At 37.8% G+C, this 23,051-nt stretch overlaps 1 protein-coding gene across 1 annotated transcript in view; it reads left to right on the forward strand.

Annotated features, from left to right (window-relative positions):
- The window catches only part of LOC127652731 (trinucleotide repeat-containing gene 6C protein-like), an 84,114-nt gene that overhangs the window by 33,362 nt on the left and 27,701 nt on the right, over positions 1 to 23,051 (forward strand). Inside the window, exon 4 of the mRNA XM_052139060.1 lies at positions 5,293 to 5,601. Within this exon, the coding sequence (XP_051995020.1) occupies positions 5,293 to 5,601 (309 nt within the window). The remainder of the gene's footprint in view (positions 1 to 5,292; positions 5,602 to 23,051) is intronic.

Raw genomic sequence — 23,051 nt, forward strand, 5'->3', positions numbered from 1 at the left:
GCCATGAGATTTGTTTGCTCAGAAAACGTTGTCTGAGCTGCAAAAAGATGCTCTGATGTTTATTTTTCAATCTGCTATGCTACTGACTGCACTGACAAACTAAAGGCTAACATAGCAAACAGGTGTGATAAACATGAGTGACATGGTTGTCAGGGACAAGGTTAACCGTATATTACAATATTGAAAAGGGAAAATGATGGGGTCATTGTTTATTAATGTAATAGTTACTGTAATAATACTACTAATATATATATATATATATACATATATTAGCAATATCTTACATCTGTGATGTTCTGTTGTGCTGCACTGTATTTGACAAATTACAGTGTTTTGGATTGTGCCTTCAGGATCTCTATAAAAGCACTTCGTTTGATAAATAAAATAATGCAGTGTGTAAAAAAATTAATTGTTCTTTTTTCATTTGATTAAATATTTATGAATTAATCTGCTTAGACACCATTGTGATGATAAAGTTATTTAGGGAATTGGAAAAAATTATGGAAAAAACTGGAGAAAAGAGGATTTCTTTGGGCCGTAATGGTTGGAAAATCCTCACATAGCAGTTAGGGATGGGTGTTAATGGTCGATAAATCATACAACAACAGACTTGTTGATTGGTGCGGTCAACTGGTTTATATGCTTTTTTCCTTTTATATTTATGTTTTTATTTATTTATTTATTTATTTATTTATATTTTTCAAACTAACTTAAAGTCATCCCCTTTAAAGCACCGTCACAACAGCCTTACAGATTTAGACAAATATCTTACTAAGTTGGGTCGCATCTTGCAATGTTTTTTACCTTTTTTTTTTTTTTTCGGGTAAGTGACCACTATGAGTGGTCCATTTTAAGAACAATTTAAGTTTTCTAAAAACACATCTGAAGGCTGCTTCCATTCTAGCTGTTCTTGAAACTGTTTGTGTTAATGCCGTCAGTTATGTAAATAAAATGATTCCAATAGGGTGAGGTGAACCCGAAACAAGCCTAATTTTACAGGGCTTCCTTATTACCAATTAGTCGATTAGTCGTTCAGGGAACCCACTGATTAGTCTATTTTTGAAAATGAGTTCTGCACATGCCTAAAAGCAGTTTTCATTGTTTCCTATGCCAACCTCTTACATTTAAAAGTGAATAAAACATCTGCATGCTCAGTCCTTTATTTTAGACCAGTCAGTTTATGACCATATGAGTCATGTGGCAGTGGAGATGGAGCTTGTGTTAGGTCTGTTTCAGTTGTGAGGATGTGACAGATGCTCTGTGATGAGCTCTGGGAGATGTGGGAGAAGTGGAGTGAAAAAACAAGCACAAGGTGTGGATCTCCATAGCAACAACTGTAGTCTGAGACTTGGGTATGCACAAGGCATCATAAGGTGTCTGTGTAAGTGTCGCCCCAAGGAGAAATGCTCCATGCTGTCTAGCTCCAGAGGGCATGCACACTGTACCCTCCTCAATAGATGGCTGCTAATATGCTGTTGAGTTTGAGTGACATTGAATTATATTGATCTCAAAAACCTGTGTGGTCTGATTCACATCTCCACATCACAATGCTTTTGTCTCCCCTCGTAGCTAATTTGCAGTCTTAAAACGGCCTTGGAAAGTGCAATTGATCGAAATAAACCCACTCAGCATTTTTTCTAGACTCCTTTTGAAGTTGCGGCTCATCCTAGAAAGCCTGTCATTACGAGTTAGCAGCATGTGTAGAGAGTGTGTGTCTGTAGTAGGTGGTGCTGTCAGTATGCTGTAATTACGTTTAAGGTGTTTCCTCTGTAGTTAGACTGTGCTCAGGTCCTGTAATTTTAGCCTACTAGAACATGTTAAACAATTCTCTCATCATTAGCCCTTTTATCTGTCCTGTGAAGTTGATGAATCAAACCTTTAAAGCAGGATTTAATTTATCATCAGTCAGTAAAGTAAGACATCTTTGTGAAAGCGAAAGAGTGAGATCTCTGCCACAGCACTGGAAAGATGGAAAGTGTTCCCCCTGGGCCAATGTATAAAATGCTTTTTCTGATGAAATACCTCTTAATTTGCTGGGAGTTCAGTGTGCATCTGAGCTGTTTTGCAAACATGCATGTTAAATGTCTAATACTATCTCCACAAAAGAAACTGATGTTTACTTTTTCTCTGTGTTTGTAATTTTTTTCCAAATCGCTATAGAAGAATTTTACAAGTTTAATTGAAGTGAAGCTCTACTTACAACATTTGATACATAATTGGTCGATTACCACTGAAAATGGTTTTAATTCATGCTTACAGTAAAAATGCTAACAGTAACTCACTTACAATGGTTATCAACGATGCCATGCATTTTAAGGGTTTAAAAACAGAAATGTGTAACTCATATTTGTGTTTGGATTTTTCTCTAAAAAGGATTGTTCATGTATTCTTGGGGTATCTTGCGAAAAGATAGGGAAATTGTCCCTGTTAAATGAATATTCCGGGTTCAATACAAGTTTAGCTCAATCAACAGCATTTGTGGCATAATGTTGATTTATCACAAAAAAAAGAAGAAAAAAAAGAATTTGACGAGCACTTGCAGTTTCCACTCATCCCTCCATTTCTTTAAAAAAAGCAAAAATCGAGATTACAGTGAGGCACTTACAATGACAGTGAATGGGGCCAATTTTTTTAAGTTTTAAAGGAAGAAATGTGAAGCCAATAATAAAATATCTTTCATTAACTCTTCCGTTAAAACCTGTGTATTGTTTGAGCTGTAAAGTTGTTTATATCGTCATTTACCAGGATTACAGTGTTTAGAATTTTACGTCGTTATAGCAACAAAGTTATAAAATCTCTGATTAAAAAATTCTGCTAAATATTTTATCTCACTTAAATTATGTTAACACGCAAATTGTTTACATCTTGTGGCTACACTTTTGAAACATTGAGTATTTTGTATTTTATGGATTGGCCCCATTCACTTACATTTTTAAGTGTCTAACTGTTTTTTTTTTTTTTTAAGAAAAGGAAGGACAAGTTGAAATTAATTTTTGTGGTTTTCAACATTATACCACAAATGTTGTCAACGGAATATTCCTTTAAGCCCATGTACCATATAAACCCGCTTGATCATTTCTTTTAAATATAAAAATATATATTTTATTGGATAATATTAGAAATAACTTTGCTCAGACAATTGCAGAAGGCTATTCTGTCACGCTATTCTCAAACCAACACTTACTGTACAGTATATTGTTTTGTGTTTATTCTTCAGAAACAGAGTATTTTAATATTTATTGAGTTGCCCTTGCCCCAGCCTTGTACATCTATTCTAAGTGCCTTACTGTAGCCAAGAATATTTGCTTTTGTAAATACAACTAAAGGAGTAGTTGAAATAATGTTCTGTGGTAATTGAACTTGTGCCACATGAAGCTTAACTTTGAACCATAACATTCCTTTTACAGGAGATCACTAGTGTCTGGCCAGATCTCAATATCAGGGTCCCAGTGAGTGCCCTTAATGCTTTTACACATGAGAGTGTGCATCAGAACAACTAAGCATTAAAATAAACCTGGCAAAGTGGTTAGCAATTAAAGTGTTTCAGTTCACATGAATCTCATAATGGTATAATTGGTTGAGGATTTGCATTGTGTATCTGTGTCCAGTGTTCAGAGAGCTGGATTTAGAGACACACACACACACTCGTTCTCTCCTCTCTCCCTCCCCTCTACCATATGAAAACTCGTCGCATTTCCCTCCCCTTACACTCTCGAACCACCCCTCACCAATGCTGCATTGTGATTGGATGAGCACTGGCAGTTTCCACTGAAGCTTCTAGAATACCCTTCATCTAAAGGCCCTGATTGCAGCCATTTTTCACAGCTACTGGGTAAAAGTGTAAATGACAGAGAACGTACAGCGAACAGGAGAAATTAGCCATAGGTTTAGGTGTTCATATGCTTCCTGTAACACTTCCATATCCAGAACAATGGGTCGGAGTGGAGAGGAGGACTGGGAATCTGTCACAATTGGTCACCCCAGCTTGTGACAGGCAGGCAGAGCTGGACTTTATCAGTGATTGGCGTCACTGACTCCAGCTTAGCACTGCGACTGTGCTGCTGGAGAGTGTCTGTGCGGCAAATATGCCATGAAGGAGAGCAAGAGGCCATGACTGGGGGAGGGACGTGCGTGTGAGAGAGAGAAAAAGAGACAGGGAGAAATTGAAAGGACGTGTTCATGCTAGCTCAGGATTCACGTTTTCATGTAACACTGAGGCCTTTGCAGTACATAATCTAAAGTGTATGTTAGCCTCATTATTTGCCAGTAGGAAAGTACCAAAGGATCCTGGGTAACATAGTTCACATAATTACTGCAAACCCTGATCATTACTGCAAAATGTTTTCTTTAGGAATAGAATAAAAGTAGTTACACTATAAACTTGTTTTATAAAAGTTGAACTATTTTTCATTTGACACACCATCTTGAAAACACAACAAACAGCTAGTCAAGACGCAATTGCCAAAGAAGTCTTCTTCAAATGTACCTTATTAAAGTTAATTTGACATCCCCATTGCTCTTGTCCTGAAGATTGATTTCTTTATTTTTGGCACGTGTGTTATGGGTTTTTCCTGTGCAAATTACATTTCTCCGTTGTGGTAAACAATAAACTGAACTGAACTGGAATCAGCCTAGTTAACCATCATGACAGATGATGTACTCACGAAGTACACACATATTTTGTTTGTTTTTATAAACTGAGGGACAAGTGAAAGTAATTTTCTGTGGTAATCTGAAGCATGCCACAGATGTTGTCAGTAGAGCTAAACTTTTTCTGGAAAATGTTGTGTGCATTTGTGTTTCAGATTGTCTGTGCTCAAATTCACCTATTCATGAAACAGGCTTCCTCAGTTATATAAGAACAATTTGCAGCTCCCGTTTACAAAGTGATATTCATCTTGTATCTGTTATGTGAAGTTTTGTTCTGTTCAGCCTGACCCAGCTGTGTCTACCTCTGAATAATCAATACTTTTCCTTCAATATCACTGGATTCTGTTATGAAAAGACCCATCTTTGTAACCATTTATAGTTGTCTCTTCATATTAAGCTGGTAAAAACAGCATTTTTGCATCCCTTTCCAAGAGCCCCATGTGTCTAGACCAGCTATAGTAGGTATTGACAGGCCCATTAGTCCCCATATATTCCCCGATCCCTTTCATAGGCATCCCTCTTAAGACACACTTCCTGTTTGCTTTCATTATGGCATGTGCTAAAATTAACTTTATCCTTCCCTCTCTCCACCTCTCTCTTTCTCTTTCTATCTCTTGCTGTCTTTCATCTCTGTGTCCACAGTGCCAGACTTTGCCAAGCCCAGCCCCATCCCTCCTCCCCCCACCAACCCCAGCACCGCCAACAACCCTGTGCAACCAGGCAGCAGCACTGGTGGCAATGGCAAGCGCGCACCTTCCAGCAACCAACAACAACAGCAGCAGCCAGCAGCCCCACGCTACCCGCCCAGAGAGGTGCCCCCTCGCTTCCGTCAGCACGAACACAAGCAGCTACTAAAGCGGGGCCAGCCTCTGCCTGCAGGGAGCCTGGTGCTTGCACAGCCAGCCTCCACCAGCCCCACGCTTCAGCCCTTCTCCTGCCAGACCCACCTAGGTCAGCTTCTCCATGATCTACATGTTGAGTCAGACTCATGCCCTCTGTGTCGCACATTGTTTGGTGACTATGGTTATGTGGTCTGTTTTCATGTTTTATGATGTAATATGGCAGGAAGCTGTGATAGCTGGTATTGACAGTGGGTGTTAGGATGGTTTGTATGCGCTGTGTGTCTTAGTGAGATATTGGTAGGTCCACACGGAATCTTTACGCACAGAAATCTGCAGAATAGGAATGGCTGTAATTCACATGTTCACCTTATGTATTTATTTATTTAATATTTATGGCTCATTTGATGCTGCCAATAGGAGTGTAGTGCTTTTTTTTAAAACTTAGTAATCACGTTTAAAATCCATTCCACAGATTTTTGCCCAAATCAGTGAAGAAAATGTGAAAAATGTTTTATACAGAACTGAGCAAGATTCACTTTCAAGTGAACTCCAAGTTTTAGACTTTCTTTGGAAGGAGTCATTTACACAGGACACACATTTGTGCAATTTTTTATTGTTGGTCTATGTAAGCATACAATAGATGTTTAAAAAAATGTCAAATATGAATGGGAATATACTTCAGATATATTTTATTCAAGGGTTTATTTATTTTTCTAGGGTTGCCAATAATTTTGGCAAATGTGTTTTAAAGACAAACTCCCCTTTCAATTATTTTACTTTAATTAAAGGTTCGATTTGTGTGAATATTTTAAATGAAAGATCAAAAGGATAAACAATAAAGAAATGTTTTTTACAGCCTTCTTTGCTCATATTTACTAAGGGTGCCAACATTAGTGAAGGGCACTGTGTATCATTGTGTTATAGCTAGTTGTGGATGCTTGTATTTGTGCTGCCTCAGTTTTACAGGCAAAGACGACTAGGTGGAAAGAAACAGTCTTTGCTGAACTGTGCTTTGCTGCTTCCTGTGTTTGGAGGCGTGTGGGTGTGCAAGAGTGTTATAGTTTTGTATGTGGACTTGGCAGTTTTCTGCTGTGTGTCTGTGGCTTCTCGACTGCATTGGCGGAGTGAAAGAAAGTGTTTGAGAGGAAAAGAGAGAGATGGCAGACCATCAGCTTTGTGGGCAGGGGTAATTCACAGCTTACAGTAAATGTGTGTGATTCAGAAGGGGACTCCTTTGATTAGCATGGTATGCATATGGGCCAGTCTACTAGGTTTTCATCAAAAGGATGCCTATGGACTATTCTTCCCTCCTTTCAAAATATTGATCCACTGTTATTTATGATCAGGAGAATTGTGAGATTATCAAATCGTACACTGGAGGCCGAGTAGTTCTAGTTAGTAGCAAGACCAAAGCTCCGTTCTGAACTCTAGTGAACAGCATTCCTTGACAGCATTTTTAAAAGGCAGAGATATTTTACAAACAATAAGCAACAAATTTGTAAATTTCCTGAAGAAAATGTGAGCGCTTACCTGTGCTTAACTCGCCACCACAATGCTAGAGTGTTGTGGATGTTTGCCAGGGCGTTGCTATTTGGTTGCAAAGGTGTTCCTTGGTGGTTGCTTACTGGCCAAAGACAAAAGACCGCAACCCAATTCTCTATAATATTCTAGTTAGGGCTAAGGGGTATGTGTAGGGGTACCATAACCCTACATTTGAGCAATTGTAAAGCTTGCCTTAGTAAGCACCAGTAAGGTGATTTCGTCATGGAGCAGATGTTCCTAGATGTCCTAATTTCCTTATCGGTCCTGAAACAATATTTTTATCAACCAATCAGATTTTAGGGTTAGATTTAGGGTTTGTGTTAGTGTTAGGGCTACCCTTACTATCTAATTTAAAGGGTAGGTTAGGATTAAGACGTGGTCACATTTACCTTTGCACTGTGAAATTCTGTGGGTGAAGAAGGTATGGGCGGTGTATGTGAAGCCAGCAAAAATACGAATTGCCAAGCAAACCCTTTTTAATGCTGCCCTTTATACTCCGTGAGAGTGATGTTAAAAAAATGAAACTTGCCGCTAAAATGATATCCTTGTCTATTGTGAATATTCAGTGTAGCAATATATGAAGGGGGAAATTCTTTACCACTGGATTCACGAACACGCAGATTACCATTGAAATAATTGTATTTCACGCCATTTAATTTTATTCATAGGGGGATGTTTCCTACAACACCAGCATCAGAAGATTCACTGGAATCAGTATCGATTATTTAATTTCATTGCTATGAACAATTATAATATACCTTTATGAAATGTGTCTATAGAATAGCGTAGAAGTTTTCTTTGCTATAGTCTCAGTAAAAATTTGACTGAACTGTTACTTCTAAAAGCCTATTGATGCTTTAGATGCGAACATACCTGCCATTTGTCAGTCTATTTGATGACAGGTATAAAAGGGTGCTTTGATTTATAATTTTGTCTTATCAATGAAAAAAAATACATTTGGATAGATTATCAGAATTTGTAGTTATTTATTGGAATACATGTATTTACTGAGCTTCTAAAAGTAAAGGAAGAAAAAGAAAGCACTAAAAACTGGTGCACATATTCTCTTACCAATACTTGCAGATGAAAGAGAAGAATTCAGAGTTATTTTAGCAGAATGTATTAACTGAGGTTCTGATGTGCATGCTTCTCATGTCTGTGTCCCTGCATGTTGATATCAGACACACTGAAGAATTTAGTAAAGTTCTTGTGCTTGTACATGTATTCGCTTTTTAAAAGTTAATGATAAGATGGTTATTTTCTTTTAAACTGCTTTTAAACTCTTGTTTTGCAGTGATAACAGGTATAAAAAGGCATTTTGGTTTAAGTTTTGTTATTATTGTCTGTCTTCAATGAAAAAAATATGCTGTGTTTATTTGTATTTGATCATGTGTTTAAAGTGGACAAATCAAAAAATTGTCAGCTATTCCACGGCCTTATACCACATAACTAGAAGATAAGGGATCAGCTTAACGAACTTCTCCATACCAGACGACTGAGCGTTTTTTTTCTTCTGTGTGTGTGTGTGTGTGTGTGTGTGTGTGTGTGTGTGTGTGTGTGTGTGTGTGTGTGTGTGTGTGTGTGTGTGTGTGTTTAAGCCATTTCTCTGTACTGCATGTATAATAGTAAATACAAAAATACATTTTCTAAGCACTATTCATTCTTTTATCTTGCTTTATATATATGTCTGATATGCTTAGAAGTACCCATTCATCCCAGGTTCATGATTCATGTGATGGGCTATTATCGAGTTATTGTCATTCATACTTTCATTTAAATTTATTTATTAAGAAGACACTTTTACCAACTTACAGATGAGGAAATAAAGAACAAAAAGTAACAGTAATATTTTATAATTGATTTATTAATATAAGTAATATTTATTATAATAATAATTTATGTTTTCAATAGATTACATATTAATCATAACAATTAAAAAAAATTAGCATGAATTTAGTCCTTTTAAGCAAAGAAAACAAAGCGTTTGTTTGAACAATTCATTTGGACTAGGGGGCCTGGATAGCTCAGCAAGTAAAGACGCTGACTTTCACACCTGTCATGAGGAAACAGTCAGGAGTTTGAATCCAGGGTATGCCGAGTGACTCTAGTTAGGCTTCCTAAGCAACCAATTAGCCCGGTTGCTAGGGTGGGTAGAGTCACGTTGGGTTAACCTCCTTGTGGTCGCTATAATGTGGTTCTCGCTCTCGGTGGGGAGAGTTGTGCGTGGATGCAGCAGAGAATAGCGTGAAGCCTCCACGTGCGCTAGGTCTCCGGGGTAATGTGCTCTACAAGCCACGTGATAAGATGCACGGATTGACCATCTCAGACACCGTGGCAACTGAGATTTGTCCTCCGCCACCCAGATTGAGGCGAGCCACTACGCCACCACGAGGACTTGGAGCGCATTGGGAATTGGGCATTCCAAATTGGAGAGAAAAAATATTATTTGGACTGTCCATTGTCTAATATACAATACATGCTAGGAATGTACATGGATAGTCGACATTTTGTTAACTGTTTGAAGTGCCAATTTCGGTTATTGTACATGTGCAATCAGGGTTGTGGAGTAATGGAATACATTTCATAATGTATATTATGAATTCATACAAGCAGACAGAGAAGTAAGTTTGGAGCAGAAGAAATAGAAATAAATCTTGTGTAAATTGTCAGCTTTACGTTAAGCAAAAATGCTGTTTCTAGCCATTTTACATGCATGTTACCAGGCGCGATAATTTTTTTTATCAAGAAAATTCACTTTGATTTTGACAGACCTTTGATATTAGGGCTAAAATAGTGTTCTTGGTAATACTTTTTGTATTGTTTTCCTGTAAAAATATCTAAAAATCCTTAAAACAAAATGTGACTGTTACGCCATTAAACATGATTCCAGGTTGTTTTTTGCAAAGCAAAGTTCTTGATATATGGTGAGACAGTGTTTTTCCCCTTTTGCTCTGGTGTACATATTTATGCATAATGATTGGACAAATTCAGTGATATTTGCTATAAAACCATTTAAAAATCAAAGTACCCCAAAGAGGCTTTGCTACCTCATGGATTGCTACCTCATGGATTGCAGAGCGCTTACAGGCAGTGACAGTTTGATTATTTTTGTTTGACTTTAATGTTTGACATTTTACTGCATGTATTCTGTAATCTGTTGTGGAATACATTTAAAAAGTAACCCTCCCAACCCTGAGTGCAATAGATGTCTTCAACCCGACCCGATCTCGACGAGTTCTAACAAACAGTAATTTTTCCCAGATAGGTGTGGGTCAAGTATGTGGGAAGTTATGGGCTGTTCAAATATGCTTTTGTGTGTTTGTGCTTTTTTGCTATATAATTGTATCATGCGCTGGACAGACGTTTTTGACTGTTGCGCTGAATTTCACTGTTTTTCTTTCAGTGTTTAGCATAGAATCACCACATTTTTAGAAACGTGTCACGAAACATCTGCTTTGTGTTTCAATCATTGTGCTGCATTCTGAAGAAGTTCAGATTGCAAAGAGGACTTAATGTGACTGTTACACCATTAAACATGATTCCAGGTTGTTTTTTGCAAAGCAAAGTTCTTGATATATGGTGAGACAGTGTTTTTCCCCTTTTGCTCTGGTGTACATATTTATGCATAATGATTGGACAAATTCAGTGATATTTGATATAAAACCATTTAAAAATCAAAGTACCCCAAAGTGGCTTTGCTACCTCATGGATTGCAGAGCGCTTACAGGCAGTGACAGTTTGATTATTTTTGTTTGACTTTAATGTGAGATTTTATCATTTGAAGACTTATGTATTGTGCTATTTAGGCTCATGGCTAACTGTGCACATTATTTACTGTTATTTTGAGTAGTGTTTGAGGAAATTCCAATGCAGTAAACATTCTTTATTCCCGCGTCCTGACTCCAGATGAAAAAAGATTAACCGTCTGTGAAACCTTACCTTTGGTTAACCAAAGACAGAAGACAACTAGTTGTAGATTTCATAAACCGTGATCTTTACCTTTATTACTTGCACAAAAACACAGATTCCTTATTTCTTAATCTGCAAAGCAATGCGCAAAAATACAAATCTGCATTAAATAATATTAAAAAAAATTCACTTCAATGTACAGGCTGTTCTTAAAGTAACAGATGTTTTGCTGCTACTTTCCTCTGATGGAATTCTCATTAACATTTGTACAAATTACAATAATTTTCATATGATTTACTGATCAAGGAGCTTATCTGACTGTTGCGCGTGTACTAAACACCCTGCTGTTTCAATGAAGGTTCAGCCCAGTTCTTAGGAATCAAGGCTAATGCAAAGTAAATGCCTTAATGGTGCTAAACGTATTTAAATCATTTCACGTGTGTTAACACGTTAACTCTATAATTTAATTTTTCATCAATCACAAACCCAAAGTCATACATGATAAACCGACGGGCGCAGAGGTTAAGCTCGCATAATCAGGTTGACTAAACTATAAGAAAACATGACTGCCAGTGGGGGGCAGTGGTTGAGGCTCAGGGTTACTGACCAGAAGGTTGGGGGTTCAAGCCCCAGCACCACCAAGAAGCCACTGTTGGGCCCTTGAGCAAGGCACTTAACTCCAGGTTGCTCTGGGGGGATTGTCCCTGTAATAAGTGCACTGTAAGTCACTTTGGATAAAAGCGTCTGCCAAATGCATAAATGTAAATGTAAATGACTGCCCCTTACTGATCATTAGGGTTGCTCCGATAACAACATTTAGGCTTTAGACCAGACCTGGTACGTCTGTATCAATACTAACTCAATACTTTGGCAAAAAATAAAACTTTATTTACTTGACTAAAAGAACTGCATAAAGTCTTTTGCCAAATGATGCCTTTTACCTTTAATTTTTCTGCATTTAATGTTAAATGTTTTAATTAAATGTTATGATCAAATTGTGTTTAATCAAATAGTGTACAGTTTTAATCAAATGAAAATATAATAATTTTCTACCAAAAATATATTTGGTTTTAATTTTGGTTAAAAAATAAATAAAAATATGCACAACAGAGCTTGCTGATATACAGTACACTTGCTTTTGTGATATTGCTTACAGATAATAATACTAATAATATAACCTTTTAATATTATATTGCAACTAGTTTGAATATTACTTGTTTATACAGTAGTAATATTTAGTATATTAGTCATAATGTCTTCAATTTTATGAATCCAGTGGAATAGAGCTCATTTCAGCAGGACATTTATTTTGAAAGACCTTTTTAAGTTCTTCCTGTTTTTGAAGAGTTCAATATATCAAGATTTTCGTGACCCCCGAGTTGAAATCCCTGAGCTGCAACGGTGAAAAAGGTAATTTGAGACTTCACAGCCATACACTAAACGCACTGCTCTGCAGATGGATACTATTGGACACACTTCATGAAAATCAAGCATTAGTTGTGTGTGTGTTGCATTTGTGGGTGCGTGGGTGTCTATTTGTGTGAAAGAGATGACAGTGCAAACTCTCTCATTCATTCTGTGGCGCTCATGTGACTGTATATTGTTTCATTAAATGACTTTGTGCAGTTTATTGATCACATTTGGCCATATCAAGAGTTTTTTATTATTTTCAAATGGTCTATGATTTAATCAAATTACATTACATTTGGCATACTTTAATATGGTACTGAAATTGACAACAAGATATTGTATCATTTTTAACGTTTTTGGTATTGTGATATTTCGTTTGTACAGGTATACTACGCAACCCTACTCATCATGTATCTCTTGTTTCGCCTGACCGCGTGAGACCACTTGAAATTACAGGATCCGTTTCTCTTTTTCAGACATTTTTCAAGGCCACATCTGTATTTTTCTATATGTATTTTTTTTTTCCTTATGCTCCTGTCTCCATTTCGCTCTTTTTCTCTTGGTTGAGTGTCTTTTGGGTATGTTTTGGGCCGGCACGTGCACTGAGCTGTGGTTCCGTTGGATGTTACTTAACACACAATGGGAGCCAAGCGAGTAATAAGAGCTCCTAGCGTTCTCTCTGTGTGTGTGCGTGTGTGTGTTTTACAGGAAGCCACTGGAATGCAGCTGAATGGCCCACAGCTCTGCTTTAAGCCAGTAACAGCAGTAGCACAGAGGCTGTATTCATTTAGCTTTTCTCTTTTGCTCTCCCCATCTTTCCTACAGTCATCACGTGGATAGTTTAATGTAAAACGGCCCCAAGGGAGAGAAATGCTTTCCCTGCCATCCTCTGAAGTTGTAGAAGACTATGATTTTTGGCTGTGTGTGGTTGTTTTGTGCATTATGTGTAGTAATAGACAGATATATCAGCCAGGCCGATTAATCTGCTGATATTTAGCCATTTTGCGACTATCAGCTGATAACAGTGTTCACTTGGCCGATTAACAGAAGTATTAACTTTCTCTTATGTCAGTTAAAAAGATATACCAATAGATTTGTCAATGGATAGTCAACACTTTCTGACTACATTTACATGGACTTCAGAAAGTGGCTTCTTGCGAGAAACCAGTGCTCCATTTACAAGCACTGTATAAGTGGTGTACTCTTCACTCCCAAATATGCGGCTTGGTCAGTAAGCAGCAACATAAATTCTCTGCAACGCTTGTGTAAATAACAAACCTTGGATCCGAGGAAGTCTACACTGTTTTTTTTTCTGTATTTCCATATATATTCCAGAGTTGTTGCTGTGTTTGTTTCCTTAACTTTCTAACATGACCTGCAGCAGAATTGGGCAATTGTGGGGTTTCCCTCTTACATAAAACTCTGGGGATCCCCTAATGTACAGGCGCATATACAAAACCGCCTTGGACCGTCGATATTTTACATTGGTGGGTATAAATGTGTAAAGTTTACAATGTATGTGCTTTTCCCACTGTACTCCTAGAAACGTTGATTTATTTCTGCTTTGTTTACTTGTTGTTGGGCTCCATCCTATTACGTTTTTTTTCCGGTGTGTTCACGCACATGCACATTCTTCAAAAACCTGTTAGAACAGTGCTTATGTTTTTACATGGTCACATTAAGCCGCGTGTTCTGAGAGAAGCCTTAATGTGTTAAACTGCTTTCTCTTAGGAAATCAATGTTTCAGAATGCTGTTTACTCCAAAAACCCTGGAATAAACAGTTTCTTTAAGTGCGTGTTAACGTGGTCTCTGTTATCAAGATTTTTTCTTTAAAATTTTATGAAAATTTGAGTAGATATTTCATAAAATAAGTGTTTTATTTAACTTTTATAATTATATGTACATCTGATTTGCTGTTGATAAATTGTACTACGTTTTTTTGCATTCATATAGACCATTCTGCTCTCTAGACATCGGTAACGGCATCAGCCATTGAAATACCCATATCGATCGACCACTGATTGTGTACATTTTAATGTAATCATGGAGCGTGTATCTATGATAATTTACAATGAGCATTGATCCGCCGGTGCCCCATAATCCACACCGACAATTACTTAAAAAAAAAATAAATAAATAAATAAAAAAAGAGAAAATGTTACATTACATTTTTCACAGAAAGGCATGAGGTACATTCACCATCACCAGTGTAGAGGTATTTTATTAACTGTATACACAATGTGTGCTATTATTTAACTTCATTTAAAATGAAAATGCAAGGTCTGAAATATCCAGCGATCTACAATGTGAAGTTTTAGTGAACACAAATCTGCATAAATTATTATTAACAGTATGCAGTATGTTATGCATTAACAGTAAATTAAACAATTCACAAATTCATTCTAAATACAGCCTGAATGTATTAAAAATACAATGAACTGAAAATATATTTAGAGGAAAATACCAATACTTGCATTTCTTAAGTGTGTTGCTTTAAATTATTATTTATACCAAAGGTGTGGGTTTAGATTGAAAGTTGATAGGGACATTGCAAGGAGGAAATATGTATGAAAATATGTATTCAAAATGTTGGTTTTAATTAAATGGGAGAGTCAGTCTTGTCATTTTGGCAAAATAAAATTATTTCCTCATATAACAAGCATAATTTCCTATTTTCTACCGTACAACATTAAATATTAGACTGGTTTTTTTTTTATTTCTGAAGAATTTACAGGTTTAGAAATGACCGCTAGAGCTGCATGATATGGAGAAAAAAATGTGATATGCAATAAACTATGCGGCAGTAAAATGCAATGCAATAAACCTTATTGTGTCAAATATAAATTACATGCATATTGTTTTTCAGTACATTAAGAAAACAATTATATCTAAAGGACATGAAGTGACATTCTGTAAAACGTATAATCCAGCATTAATCAAATGGAAATCTAAATAAACAGTATGCTAAATTAACAAATTATATGTTCAGAATGACATCAAGATAAACTAATTATGGGAAGAAATGGAGCATTTCCCAACTTTACGTTTTTCTGCTTTCCAATGCCCCTCACTCCCACATAATCTTTTCTCATATTGTTTAGTTATAGGTAGTTACCTGTACTAGTGCTGCACGATTAATCATATCGCAATCGCGATGTCAGCCTGTGCGATTATATGATGGCAAAAGCTGCGATTTTATTAAATAAATAAGTGCACGTTTGGACGTGACAGCCCATTCTCTCTAAGAGCTGTTTGCCCATTTTCTACACCGCTAATAAAAAGATGACCAGTCAGTCTCAGTTTAGGGAGTGGCACGTGTGGTCATGTGAGTTTCCGGTGTGCAGCTTGGAAATCAGGTGAAGATGATGCTGAGCAGACCGACACTGACCTGGTGGTCAGAAAAAATAACACAGAAACACAGGTCACAGCTTGGCGATATGTCTTTATTTAATCAATAATTAAAGTTAATATAATACGGGAGCATGACAATCTTGTTTGGACGATCTTATTTTCGTGATTTGTATGTTCTTATTTATTGTTCTATTTAATTTTGGTGTAATATTGAGAAAATAACAAGTTTGCAGTAATGCAAAAATATTATTTAATTTTGTAAAAATATATTAATTTGAAAACACTGTGCATTTATAGTTGTTGTTGTTGTTGCTAGTTTGTATGTTTTGAGTTGAAAAATACACATTTCAGCATTATGAGTAATCTATTTGTGCATTTTCCTGGATAACCAAGCAAGTTGACTCATAATACTATTTGTTTATTATTTTGCAATTGCAATATTAACCTCAATAATCGCAATATGACATTACCCCCAAATCGTGCAGCCCTAACCTGTACATTTAATCTGAAAAAGTAGGCCTTCTGAACAAAGGTTTTAGGGAGGGATGCACCGATACCAATTTTCTCTTCCGATTCAGATATCTGAAATATCACTATTGGCCGATACCGATCCGATACCATTGTTGTTGTTTTTTCTTAATCAGTTTAGAATATCTATTCCTCACTGAGTGATGCTAATTATATGTCAAGAAATGTAAACCTTTTAACTACACAATATTTCAATATAAATGTACGAACTATAACGAAAAAGTTTATTTTTAACTAGTCTACTGGATAATGCTGTAGCAAATTTAACAGTAATTCCAGTCTAAGTGTTCAGTAGTTTATTATTGTTTTTTTTTTTTTTGCAGAAAACATTCAACTTGTGTCTGGACTTTGAAGGATTCAGATCTATTATTTTGTTCAATTTAGTTTGGTCTTTCAATTTAGTTAAATTTAGATATCAGTACGCTTTTCATTTATAGTTATTTTTGGGACCCATTAAATGTCAATATTGTTATAATTTGTAAACAAATAATAATAATACATTATTATTATTATTATTATTGACTTTTAGAATTTTAAATACAACAGTAATATATTTCAATCGTGCACCTTTAACTTTAAAACCCTCTGGCTCAGGTAGTCCTGTATGTGTCTGTTAGCAAGTTCACAGTAGTTTAATTAGCTTCTTATTCAAATTCTGGTAAATGCACCTCCGGCACCATTCTAAATGCACATTATAAGTGAAACGAACAATTGAGCGTTTACATCTGAGATGTTGTTCGTGAGTAGCGTTCAAATGTTGCGCACTGCTGTGAAGGCTAAAAATAGTGTGTGTGTAAACAGCAACACCATTAACGTGCTGGTGCTGCACGTGCATATTATATATTTACTTATTAAACACAGCCTTTGTGATTCACAAAGCTATCGCACATCTTCAAGTTGCTTTTAATAAAATGCACTAGTAATATTAACTATTTGTATGTTTTTTTTTTATGGTTCTCTTTTGTAATTTTGGAGCTTGACAGGAACAAACATGACTAACACACCCTATCGGATTTGGATCGGGCTCGTTTGGCAGTGCATCCCTTTTTTTTATTTTACAACTGATTACTATTTAGATCACGAAGGCCTGATTTTATTGTAGATTTTATTGACAAAACATCTACCCCAAAGTTCTTTTCCAATGTGCAAAATAAAACATGTATTGGCTAAATGTATGCCATCCAGTGTGTGCAGAAAATATTATATATTAGTTAAAAAGGTAAACATTCTTACACCGACGTAGATCGACTGATTTTGACAATCTGCTTGCTCAACTCTCTCACACACGCTTAATAGAAACACAGCTACCAGAAGCGTGCGTAGTATTTTCTGTTCTCTGCATCATAATGAACTGTATGGATGGATGCATTAAAAACATACCGCAAGTTCATTTGTGATATATTGCATTAAACTTTGCATTAATACAGCTTTGATAGAAGAAGACTGTGTCGTGAATTTTTTGAGTTTCAAGCTGTTCACCACTTACAGTTTATTATTGTTATTGTCAATAATTAATCGATTTTCATTCATTAACGTTAACAATTGTCGAAAATTGACATCCCTAGACGTGGTCAATAGCACGTTTGAGATGTGTCCATCTTCTCCTGGAATAAATCACGCAAAAAGATGTATGTGTCTTCACTTATTCATATATTCCATTGTCTCTCCATTGTAGTTTCCTTAATCAGCCCTGCGGTCTTGGGATAACATGTACATTTACAGTCCTGAGAGAGTGTGCACGCTGTAGTGGTGGTGGCCATTGTCTCCTTGAGCAAGGCACATAACTCCAGGTTGCTTTAGGGGGATTGTCCCTGTGATAAGGGCTCTGTAAGTCGCTTTGGATAAAAGCGTCTGCCAAATGCATAAATGTAAATGTAAATGTTTAACAACAGCTGCTTAGAATCGCTGTGTATTGTTTATGTACGTCTGTTGTGTCTCTGGTGGATAATCTCTTTGCTCAAAAATAATGAACATAAAACAGTTTTAACTGGTGGCATTAATGTTTCACATGCGCTAGATCCAGCAATGTTGCTGCGATTATTAGTTGTCAATCATCGCAATCGCTGGACTAACTCCTTTATTCTGTTCACACATGGAATGAAAATATAGGGGCTTCACACCCCCAATTAAATGTGGTTGTCACTCCCAAAACTTTGTTGTGTGTACATGGCCTAATTGACTTGTCAGTTTTTAGAATATAAGTCAGCCATTGTAAACCATCCCTAGTGTATACCTTATCTTGGTTGCATTTACGTTGCAGTTTTGAGGTACATTGCTCAGTGTGACCTGATGCTTGCAGGAGTGCATTACAACTCACAGGCCTGCTGTTGTAGTGGAATTATCAGCTCATTATAGGCCTGTTTGCCTCAGTGAGTCCTGTGTTCTCTTCCCCAAGCCGCCACACAGACCTTAACTCTTGCACTGGTCCCAGCCTTACAAACTTTCTATGTCTCGCTCTTTTTTCCTGTCACACCCACGCACATTTGTATGCATCCTACCATGCCAACACTGTTATGACCAGGAAGTGGAGTTGACCAGGCTAAGAGGGCCCAGCTCTAGGAATTATAATGAGGACTTCCCCATGGACAATGGCATGAGGCCCTGCTCCATCATGAAAATAACTCTCCTGCTCCACTGGCTGCTGTTGTAATGTAATGAAAGAGCTGTAATAAGCACAGTGAGTTACTGAAAGATTTTGGCAGGTGTGGGAGGCGTTAGTTTACTTTAAGCAGCTTGTTTTGTTTTATTGGTTTACAGATAGAGAGTCTGTTTGAGATATTTATACTGATATTCACACTTTTCTAATGAATCAGTTATCAGTTTGTAACGGGGTAAGGTGGGCAAGGAGGAGGTGGTAACAGGCTTGAACAGTCAACGTACGTTTTAATGACAAATGAACTCAAATCAGCACAAAGACTCCGGCTCATCTTTATCCCCCACCTGGTTGATTAGCCCGATTGAGTCACACTCCTCCATTGCCCGACTCAGGCCGGGGAGAGATGAGGAGAGAGGGAAAGAGTGAGGTGGAGTGACAGAGAGAGAGAAAACTCACTCACCGGTCCCCGGACATATCGTCGCCGGGTCCTCAGCCACTCCTCCACCCTCTGGCAGATGACAGCCACTCCTCCCCTGGCGGATGCCAGCGAGTCCCCCGGCCCCTGGCAGATGGAATGGCTCCTCCCCTTCCTGGCAAACGGCAGCGGTTCCTCCAAATCCCGCCGGAAGGCAGCGCATCACTCCTCCTTCCTGGGTTTCGTCACCAATGTAGTGGGGTAAGGTGGGCAAGGAGGCGGCGGGAACTGTCTGAACGGTCAACATAAGTTTTACTAACATAAATTAACTTAAATCAATGCAAACACAGACACACACAATATGCAATGCAATATGTATTGCATATTGTGTATTCTATATTGTGTGTATTGTATATAATTATCGTGTTGTGTAAGTATGTGTACATTTGATATGTATATTGTGTTGTGTAAGTATGTTGTTTACTGTAATTGGTATATGTCTCGTCACTGTCATGACTGCTATGTTGCTCGGAACTGCACACAAGAATTTCACCTACTGTTGCACTTGTGTACATGGTAGTGTGACAATAAAGTGATTTGATTTGATTTGACACGACACAGCGGCCACATGTGGCTTTCTCACTCTTGAACTGGCTCCTCTGGCTCATCTTTATCCCCCTCCCGACTGATTAGCCCGATTCAGGGCAAGCCGTGTGTCCTCACGGCCCGCCCTTTCCTCCTCCTCATCACACAGTTCTTCAATATTTGCAAAATTTGCTTCCATTTAGATCCAAAACAACTTTGCATAAATATAATAGCATGAAAATGATTGTATTGATTTTTTTTTCCTCCCCTTTTCTCCCCAATTTGGAATGCCCAGTTCCCAATGTGCTCTTTAAGTTCTCGTGGTGGCGTAGTGACTCGCCTGAATCCGGGCGGTAGAGGACGAATCTCACGAATCCACGTCTTAGACCATCAATCCAAGCATTTTATCATGTGGCTTGTTGAGAGCATTACCACATTGCGTGTGTGGAGGCTTCACAATATTCGTTGTAGCATCCATGGACAACTCGCCATGCACCACACCGAGGATGAGAACTAAATTATAGCAACCACAATGAGGTTACCCCATGTGACTCTACCCTCCCTAGCAGCTGGGCCAATTTGGTTGCTTAGGAGACCTGGGAGTCTCTCAGCACACCCTGGATTCCAACTCGTAAATCCAGGGGTGGTAGTCAGCGTATTTACTCGCTGAGCTACCCAGGCCCCCAAAATTATTGTATCGTTATATATTATTAACAACAGCTACTTCAACAATAGTAATAATAATAGTAGACTTAATCATAATATGTTTCAATATAATTGTGTTATTATCATTGTAGTTTTGATATTAATGAATTATTTAATGTTGTAGTAATGCAAGTTTTATTAGTGTATAAATTATGTATATTGTTGTGATAATGATTATTTATTAGTTGTGTCCAAAGCTGAGATAAAATAATTATTATTAGAAGTTTAAGCATAACAATTTTATTTGTGTCATATGTAAAATTGGTTGATTTCCATTTAGAGAATACAGACACTGGGTGCAAGAAAACAGGATTTGTCATGCTAGCAGCAACCCTCTTTTTTATACTCCTTTTGAAAAGTTACTGTTGCTTGTTCCATTCTAGTTTTCCATTCAGTCGTGCCTGTTTTTGATTAGTTAGTTGAGTACTTGTTGTCAAGTGTTAGCTCTGCATCTGTTTGATTCGCCCCCTGCTTTTGAGTGCCGGTGGTCTCCTGGGGTTGTCTGTTTTATGATGTCATGTCCTCTGCTGGGGATGTGGGGAGGTGTGGTGTAGTACATCAAGCCTGATGGTTGTTGCATAAGACCCTCATGCACATTGCCCCCTCCTACTCAACCACCAAACCTCTTTGCAGTTGACAAACATCAGCAAAGCCCCCTGCTCTTAGCCCAACAGTACTGCTACTGTTTATTTTTTACTTACAAACTCATAAACAGGGAAAACGAATCTTAAGGCAATATGTTGTTGCCCCTTAGTCATGGTGATGGAAAACTGTGTGGGACTTGCACAAAAGGTGTAATGCAGTGCTAATGCACTGGAGGATGTAACTCCTCTCCATCCTTTCAATTTGAGAAGAAAGCAAGTTCTTCTGTTCATCCCCATCTGTTTGGTTCACTGCTCATTAGGGTCCAAGTGCGGAGACCCTTCTGTTCTTCTAATGAATTATTAGGGCCCAAGCACTGAAAGTGCGGAGATCCTATTGTTCTGCTAAGGATTAGTATTATTAGGGCCCTTGCACAGAAAGTGTTTTCTTGCAAGTGAAAGTGTTATATTTTTTTTCTTCTTTTCAAGATTTCCAGTACCGTAATTTCTGGACTATTGAGCGCACCTGAATATAAGCCGCACCCACTGATTTTTAAATAAAATATTATTTTGAACATAAATAAGCCGCACCTGTCTATAAGCCGCAGGTGCCTACCGGTACATTGAAACAAATGAACTTTACTCAGGCTTTAACGAAACACGGCTTGTAACAAAAATAAATAGGCTTTAACGAAACACGGTGTGGCAGCGGGGGCGTGGTGAAGCGCCCGTCCGGGAGAGAAAAGCGGTAAGGGCGCTTATACCTGAGCTAAATTATGTCTAACACCGGTGTCTAATTTCAGTAAGCATGGGGAGAGCGGCATAAAAAGGCAGCAGCCACAGAGCTGAGAGAGTGACACACGTCAGTCTAGTGTTGGCGCATAGAAGAATTGAGAAACTTTATAAAATTGATTGTAAACATTACTGTGGCCATTAAAAGCCTTACCTGGAACGTCAAGTGCCCTGCTGAAAACTGTCACACTGGTGCCCGTGTGACAGTTTTCCCAAGAAGGACATGTGAAGCAGGGCACTTGAAATTAGACACCGGTGTTAGACATAATTTAGCGCAGGTGGAAGCGCCCTTACAGCTTTTCTCTCCCGGACGGGCGCTTGACCATGCCCCCGCTGCCACACACGGCTTGTAATAAAACATTTGCAGTAAATAGTAGCCTACCAAGAAAGTCATTGGTCACTATCTTCCTCGTTCTGTGCACTGAAACCACTGAAGTCATCTCCTTCGGTGTCGGAGTTGAATAGCCTCAGATTTAGTTGTCTTTTTGCACTGAGTCAATTCCTCACGCTGTTGTTTCCAACGTCTTATCATCAACTCATTAAGACCAAGCTCCCGTGCAGCAGCCAGATCAATCGCCTTCAACTTGAAAGCAGCATCATATGCGTTTCTCCATGTCTTTGCCATGGTGAGGGTGACAAAATTACTACCGTAATCAGAATGATGGGAAGTTTGAGCGCACTCGATTTAATCTAAACAGTAAACAAAAAAAGTTGTTTTGACCTTAACCCGTTCGGCAATTTCATTGGTCTAATGAAAGCTTCACGCCGCCAAAAAAGTGAGCACGTCACAGAATGTTTTTTTTTTTTATATATATATATATATATATATATAACATTTGAAAGTGGGAAAAATCCATATATTAGCCGCGTCATTGTATAAGCCGTGAGGTTCAAAGTGTGGGAAAAAAGTTGCGGCTTATAGTCCGGAAATTACGGTAATTTGGGGTACCTGACATGCGTGAAAACTCTTGAAAGTTTTCACACACATCAGAGTTGTCAGCCATTATGGCTGGGCAAAGTTGCAACGGGGGCTCTGTATCACCACCTAGAAGATTGGCATGTTCGGGGGGCTCTGTAGCACATCCCTTCTGAGCTATAATCACCATACTTTGTATACATATAGATCTCATCAAGCCGGACAACT

Source organism: Xyrauchen texanus, chromosome 12, assembly GCF_025860055.1.
Source record: "Xyrauchen texanus isolate HMW12.3.18 chromosome 12, RBS_HiC_50CHRs, whole genome shotgun sequence".
NCBI classification, from domain to species: Eukaryota; Metazoa; Chordata; class Actinopteri; order Cypriniformes; family Catostomidae; genus Xyrauchen; species Xyrauchen texanus.